Here is an 8,302-nt window from a genome sequence, read left to right as displayed (position 1 = left end):
TATATAATATTAAAAAACCAAAATACCCGTAGCTGATTTTCCATTTCACGGTTAAATCAACTGGGTTGATGGTTTATTAGCCGGTTTTTTATTTTTTGATTAATGTATGAGTACCGGGTCAGATTAGAGGCCAGTTCACGATTCTTCCAACTAAACTGGCTGGTCCGATTCGATTTTCATAGCATTGCTCAATAGAGAACGTGTCTGTAGCGATCTTAAACCCAAAAATTGTAAACGTTGAATATGTAATCACCAGAGATGGAAAAAGTAGTGCATCTCTACAAATCTCATGTAATTGATTTTTTTTCCCTCTTCATGTATAGTTCATGCATTTTATATATTTTTATCCAATTTATACCATTATAGAAATATTAAATTGTTGTAAACAAACTTGTTATGACCATCTCTATTTTTCAATAGCTTTCACATATGAAGCAGTTTAATTGCTTTTACAATTTCATTCGTAATCTGATGCATTTTTTTAAGTCTTACAGCCAATAGTGTATATATCAAATTGTCACAATATTCATACATGTCAAGTTTTTTTTGGATAATTAGTACAAAAAGTCCATACCTTTTCAAGATTTTTGTGAAAAGCGTCTTTACCTTTCGTTTTTTGGCAAATTTCATCCCCACCTTTACCTTTTATTGGGAAAAACATTATTCCGTCCACTCACCATTAAAATGCTCCGTTAAATAAATTAAAATGGAAATTTTCTTTTCAAAAGGCAAAGGTAACATTGTCCAAACCTATTTTTCTTTGCTTTCCCAGATTTCACTGCATTTTATTTGTGAAACTCAAATCATATTTTGTAATGATTCTCTAACTTCAAAACATATTTTTGGCATCATTTCTCTACTTTCCTAGATTTCACTGCAAAGAAATAGAAGGAAATTTGTTCATTCAATGTAACATTTGATATAATGAAGTGCTTACAAAGAGAAGTAATTATGGGGGAAGATAAAGGAAAAGAGGCTGCTAATTACAATTGTTTATTTATAATTATTTTTGCCTTTCCTTCTTGTAGATACAAGATGTTTGGGATATTGGAGTTTGTAAGAATAACGTAGAAATATATCCTTTGAATTTTGTATTATATTTTGCTTAAATGTGTGGTTGTTCACCCTCATTTTTTGCTTACGAAGGGTATAAATAAGGGGTAAAGTGAGAAGACCAATTAAAATGTAATTATGTGAATGAACAATACATATGAATGGAGAAGATGAACGGGTCTGCTTTCCAGTTTAGCATGAAATTGAACTTGTGGTAACAGTCCTTAGCAAAGGCAGGGATGTTTTATGCAATGTCAATTTCAAGGTAGGGATGTTTTGTGCAAAGATAGGGTAAAGGCAAGGATTGTTACCACAAGTTCAATTTCATACTAAAATGGAAAGAAGACCCATTCATCTTCTCCATTCATATGTATTGTCCATTTACAAAATTGCATTTTAATTGGTCTTCTTACTTTACCCCTTATTTACACCCTTCATAAGCACAAAATGAGGATGAACAATCACACATTTAAGCAAAGTATAATACAAAATTCAAAGGATATATTTTTACATTATTCTTACAAACTCCAATATTCCAAACATCTTGTATCCACAAGAAGAAAAGGCAAAAATAAGTAATTATAAATAAGTCATTGTAATTAGCAGCCTCTTTTCCCTTATCTTTCCCCATAATTGCTTCTTTTTGTAAGCACTTCATTATATTAAATGTTACATTGAATGAACAATATTTCCTTCTATTCCTTTGCAGTGATATCTGAGAAAGCAAAGGAATGATGGGAAAAATATGTTTTGAATTTAGAGAGTCATTACAAAGTATGATTTGAATTTCACGGATAAATTGTAGTGAAATCTGTGAAAGTAAATAAAAATAGGTTTGGACAATATTACTCTTGCCTTTTGAAAAGAAAAATTCCATTTTAATTGATTTAACGGAGTGTTTTAACGGTGAGTGGATGGAATGACGTTTCTCGCAATAAAAGGTAAAGATGAAAATGAAATTAGTCAAAAAACGAAAAGTAGGGACTTTTTGCTAATTACCCTTTTTATTCAAACATTCATAGTAGTTTTAAGCAACGTTTTGTAATTTTATCCCTGCGTTTTTGTACACATTTGTTTTCGTTTTGTACATGCTTGTAGACATGATATGGAAATTTTTTTTTTGAGATTTGTGCATTTTTTATATCTTAGCATGTTAAGTCAAATGCGCACGTTAAGTGTGAGTTATATAGTATTTCACTCGTGTGTTATAATATGTCACCATGATATGGAAAAATTGTTTATTACAATATGTTACGTTTAAGTTTGAACATCAATTCTATGTCTATTTTAATTTGCTATTTTGATTTGTGAATTGATTCAAAATTTAAACTCATTTCGATGTATGTAACATGTAAGATTTTATAACTAAACAAAACATGACATGCAATAATAAGTTCATAAAATACACTTATCCAAGCCATTAAATTGTAGTAAATGATTTGGATAAGTTATATTTTAATTATGTATTATTTATGTTTGTTATATTGAACTCAATGCAAATTCGCGGAATTGGAATAAGGGAATGAAAAATGGGTAAAAAATGAAACAAATCTAAAGTTTGGAGATCAAAGTGTAAACATTCGATTCAGACCATAAAATGATGATTGAATATCACTTATGATCAATTGGATGTAATTGGAGGTCAAATGAGTGAAATATAGATGAAATACTTTTACAAATCAATTTCCAAGTTATACTCCGAATTTTTAGCAGCAAATTGAGACCCATCTTTCGATTAGCAAACATTCAAATTGGAAAAATTGTATTTCTTATAGAATTGTAGCCCCTTAAGTTATCTTTCCAATGCACTTTAAATTACTTCAATCGGATATCAGGAAAAATTTAATGACCAAAATATCGAAAACTACACAAGGACAACACCTTGCAAACCGGCGAGCTCGCAGTTGTTTTGCCCGTGCACGCATAGGGCGCAAATGAATCAGTAGTTTTCTTTCACAATTTAAACTCTTTTGGACTTGATTTTGACCTATTTTCTGGCTGTTACAAATACAAAACTTGGGCTACGCATGGAAAAACCTCTCTTTTACCTCTTCAAACGCAATAGTATCATCAAACTCATCAAAAATATAGGGTCAATTACTATATTTTGAGAGAGAAGATCAAGCGCTAGCAAGGAATTGGAGTTCAATTACATTAAGAATCTGAATATTTCAACCTTAGACTTGAAGATCAACATCCTTTGAATTATTTCAATATCCGAGTGATACTTTTCTGTAATTCTTCTTACAATTTATATATTAGTATTCAAGGCTAGATTCACTTTTGTATTGGATAAAAATGAACCCTATTTATTATTTAGTTCTAAAATATTTCCTACATTTCTTGATTAATTATACATACCCATTGCATTATTTAAATGTTTGGCCATCAATTAAATAATTAGTTACTTGATGTACTATTGGGAGATTGACAATAAATTTAGAATACGACAAAATTAACATATTTTTGCAATATATGTTAGGAATAATATTTATTATGTGTACAATCATATAGATAATCTATATTTTAATGCATTCTAATCATTCGAATTTCGGCTAGGAATAGATGTAGGCCGTGGTTATTATAGATTTAATTTGTCTTGGAAAAAAATTATATATTGTAACATTATTGATTGTCATGAATGCATGAACAAAACTAGATTATAAATCAACAATTCAAATATAAGACAATTGGTGGCATCCAATACAATCATTCATAATTGATTAAAAAAAAAACCCTAATTTTGCCCCTTTAATTTAGAATAATCATAAAATCAAATTCTCTTTTGTTTACATAATTCGAATTCCATACATAATTAGTAAACTTGAAAAGAAATTTGTTCCCTGTGGGACGATATTCGTAACTCTCTCAAATCTATTACTTGTCGACTGGTAAGTGTATTTTTACACACTTATTTAGTTTACAAACATGAATTAATTATGATCAAAGAGTTTGAATTATGGCTTATTTCTATGTAATTATGTTTTGTAGGACGATATTAATGAATGTGGTGGAATTCAAGAGAAAAGAAACGAAAAAGAACCAAAAAGGAAGAAAATCTAAAGTATGAAGACTAAGTTGCAACATTTCAATAGTTGATTCGGACCACAAAATGAAGATTAAAGATGTTGTAGGTTCAATTGGATGCAACTAAAAGTCAAAGTGTTTAAAATGCAAGAGAAAGGACTTGAAAGAATAAAAAATCGACTACAGGGGGCTAAAATGGAATATATGGAAGAAATTTTGCTTGGGCTATAGTCCAGTAAGGGTGATCGCCCAACATGATATTTTAATTACCGAGAAAAAATTCTTGGCCTGAGCAACTATTCGAGTTTTCGCCTAGGCCAATCGCGGCGAAAAAATATGATTTCCTTTTTTGATTGAAATTCTTATAGAAACAAATCTTGAAGAGTTTTTTAAAGCCCCAGGGACGTCCAAAAACATTATACATTATTTTGGAAGGATTTGAAGACAAAGAAGAAGGAAGAACAAGAAGATTCAATCCAAGATTCAAGATCCCACTTCAAGAATTTCAATAGGGTGACTTCTTTTCTTGATTTTTATTGTTGTGTTCTTCTTCCCATCATGTTAGGCTAGAAAAATCTATACTAAGAGATCGATGAACCTTGTAATGTGATATTTAATTATTTGTTTCGTATTTTGACATTAAAATACGTATTTATTGTTTTGAATGATTTGTATGCATTTAATTGCTTCCATGATTATGTGCTCGTAATTGTGTGAGTTTTGGTGGTTTGTTTCATCTATTCGAAAGAAGAGGAATAAATTCGACAAGGTATAAGTCATCGTAGGGTTTGATAGGGGATAGAAATATACCCTTATGCTTTGCGTGAATATCTAAGTACTCATAAAACTATATGCATTCTCGTATATTTGAATCCGTCACAGAGATATATGTTGGTGGTGTATGAGAATAGGTTCAATTTATCTCGAGAGAGAGGGTTGGATAGATTTAGGAGTATTGATTCTTCAAAATGTCATTGTGTTGTCAAAATGTGGAATTAAGGTTAAATGGAACATTACTTGGGAATTCGTGATCCTAGTATATCTCACATTCATTGAATACATTTAACCTGAGTCCCAAACATCAAATTACATTTTAGTTAATTTAAACGTTGTGTTGCATGTCATAACATCCAATTTATAATATTGGTACTTCAACTTAGATTTAGGATTTCTTAGGATAAAAACTCATACTTGATCATTTGGATTCGGTTAAGGCCGAGATAAATATAATTGAACTAATCAATCTCTGTGGGACGATATTCGGACTCTAAAAATCCACTTTATTATTCGTTGCGAACCGTACACTTGCAGTGCTTTAAATCAAAAGAAAATAATTTCATTGACATCGATGATTCTATATGCTTGTGAGTTTCATACGAACAAGTTTTTGGTACTATTACCGGGGAATAAAGTATTTAATTTGAGTTTACTAGTTTTTTATAAGATTTGAATTTCTTTTACATTATTTTAAACTATTAATTACATACATAATCTTCTTTTTCTTTTTTCTTATTTTTGGCAGTTTATGCAAGATTATGGAGAAATCAAGCTCCTAACACTGGATCCTAAAATCAAAAGAATTATCAGACAATGAAGAAGGGAATAGAAAGAAACTAGGAAAATGACAAAAAATCGAAGTTAAAATTAAATTCAGTTACCACCAACTTCGTCAAACCAACAAGGCTCGTCAAGAGCAACTACCAACCATGGAAAAGCACCTAAGGGATTATGTGAATCTTGTCACAGCTCCTGTGCAATCAACTATAATATATCCACATTTTGTACAGGACAACTCCCACAATTGAATAGATGTCATCAATTTGTTTCAAAATCTTCAGGACAACGAGTTCTCTAAAAGATCAACTGAAAATCCTCATGAATATGTTCAGGTCTTCATAACGCTTTGTGATATGATCAGTGACAAAGGCATATCTTTTGACGCCTTTCAACCACGCCTATTCTCTCACACTTTAAAGGAAGGCATACGAGAATGGCTAAATTCTCTAATTCTTGGGAGCATCTTTTCATGGACTGACTTGGTATATAAATTCACTTTTTAATTCTTTTCGCATTCTTAAGTCCATCGTATCAGAAATGAAGTTCACTTATTCAAGCAAAAGGACCCCGAGAGCTATCTAGAAGTATGGGAAGGATTCAGCTACTACTTCAGGAAGTGCCCTACTCTGAACATTCCTAAAGACTCTAAGATTTGCATATTCTTTTCATGCATGAGACCTGAATTCCGCAGCAAAGCCAATGTTTCAGCAGGAGGGTCAATATTGGATATTCCATTAGACAATACCTTAGAGCTTTTTTTTAGAGAATTGTAGAAAATCAATCCATGTGGCATATAGACAAGGAAGTGCTAAAGAAAATATCAGGGATTCACAACGTAGATACAGTAACAACAATGGCAACTCAGTTGGAAGTACAAATAAAAAAGTTGGACAAACTAATTTAGACTGTGAGCATGGTGCACCAACTAGCACCTAGCTGTGGGGGCTATGGAGCGGATCATATAACTAAAAGTTGTCGTTTAGCTTTCACGGATGTTTATCAGTTGAGAAGGTTAGTTATGCACAGAACTTTCATAGGTAGCAGAACAATCCTTATTCTAACACTTATAATTCAAGTCGGAGCAATTATTCTAACTTTTCATGGACTAATAATCAGGGATAGGAATGTCAAATTTAGAGTAACCCAAAAGAATTTTAGCAGCAATAGGAAAAGAAGTCATCTTGGGAGGATCTACTTGCTAAGTACATCACTAAGACTGAGGTTGTAATCCAAAACCAACAAGTCTGTACACAAAATTTGAAAAATTACATGGGTTAGTTAAAACTGCATTGGCTAATAGAACATAAAATACCCGCTAAGTGACGCAGAAAGGAACCCACCAGAACAAGTATTAACAATTGAAGCTGTGAATTATACTAGACCATTAATCAAGCCTTCTATTCCTATTTGAGTTTATGTACTGCCTATTTCATTCCCTTAAAGGCTTCAAAGGCAACCTAAAAAAGAACAAGTCTAGGCCATTACAACAAAAATTGAAGTTCAGCTGTTAGAAATCATGGTGAAGAAGAAATGGATAGAGGAGAATTGGGTACCTACCACTAGCCAGGAACAAGTGGTTCAATCTAAAGACTCAAGAAAAATTAATAAAGAAAAATACTCACATAGTCCACAAATTAAAGGGACTGTTCCTGTCAATAATATGCACCTCCAATCCCATTCCCTCAAAGGTTGCAAAATAATAAACTAGACAAAAAATTCAAGAAATTTTTGAATGCTCTCAGAAAACTTCATATCAACATTCATTTTATTGATCCTATTCTACAAATTCCAAATTATGCTAAGTTTTTTAGGGAGATGTTAACTAAGTAGAGATATATGCCAGAAGATGAAACAATAGCATTAATTGAAGAGTTCAGTGCAATCATACAACATAAGCTCCCTCTTAAGCTAAAAGATCTAGTGAGTTTCACTGTACCTTGCTCTATGGAAAATTCACATGATTTAAATTCTTTAATTGATTCTAGATCAAGTATTAATTTGATGCCACTGTCTATCTATAGAAAATTGAGATTGGATGATCGAAAAGCAACGTCAATAATCCTACAACTGGCTAACAGGACACTCAAACATCCTTATGGAGTGATAGAGGATATGCTCATCAAAGTTGGAAATAATTTCTTTCTTGCCGATTTCATCATCCATGATATAGATGCTCAACACATTCCATTAATTTTGGAGAGAATGTTCTTAACAATTGCATGAGTATTAATGAATTTTGAGAAAGGTAAATTATTATTAAGGATAGAAGAAAAATAACAAAACTTCACAGTGAATGACCCACTCAAGCAATTACTTGACATTAAGAAATGTCGAAAGATTGACAATTGGGGAAGCAATAAGAACATGAAGGAAGAAGGTGGAATTTTTAGGCTAGACAACAATGGGACTTTTATAATTTGGAGGTTTAAAGATGAAACTGCCAGTACATATGATGCAAGGCTGAAAACACTATTTCAAGCCACCACGAATAGCCAAAACATCAAAGTCAAGCCAATGACTATAAATAAGCACTTATTGAGAGGAAACCCAATTTTATTCCCTTTTATTTATTTTGCATTTTAGATATATGATTAATAATTTTTATTGCTTTTAGCAGTAGAGGGTATCTTCATCCCCATATTTTCCTTTAGCGTATGTTTGAGCT

General features: G+C 31.6%; 1 protein-coding gene across 1 annotated transcript; it reads left to right on the top strand.

Annotated features, from left to right (window-relative positions):
• Window positions 1-7,473: 7,473 nt before the first annotated feature.
• On the top strand, window positions 7,474-7,860 carry LOC111392825. Its single transcript, XM_023018217.1, has one exon. The coding sequence runs from the start codon at window positions 7,474-7,476 to the stop codon at window positions 7,858-7,860; it is 387 nt and encodes a 128-aa protein (XP_022873985.1).
• The last annotated feature ends 442 nt before the right edge of the window (window positions 7,861-8,302 follow it).

Source organism: Olea europaea, unplaced genomic scaffold (assembly GCF_002742605.1).
Source record: "Olea europaea var. sylvestris unplaced genomic scaffold, O_europaea_v1 scaffold987, whole genome shotgun sequence".
Taxonomy (NCBI): domain Eukaryota; kingdom Viridiplantae; phylum Streptophyta; class Magnoliopsida; order Lamiales; family Oleaceae; genus Olea; species Olea europaea.
The sequence above is the reverse complement of the archived record's forward strand: the minus strand, read 5'-3'. Positions and strand labels throughout refer to the sequence as shown.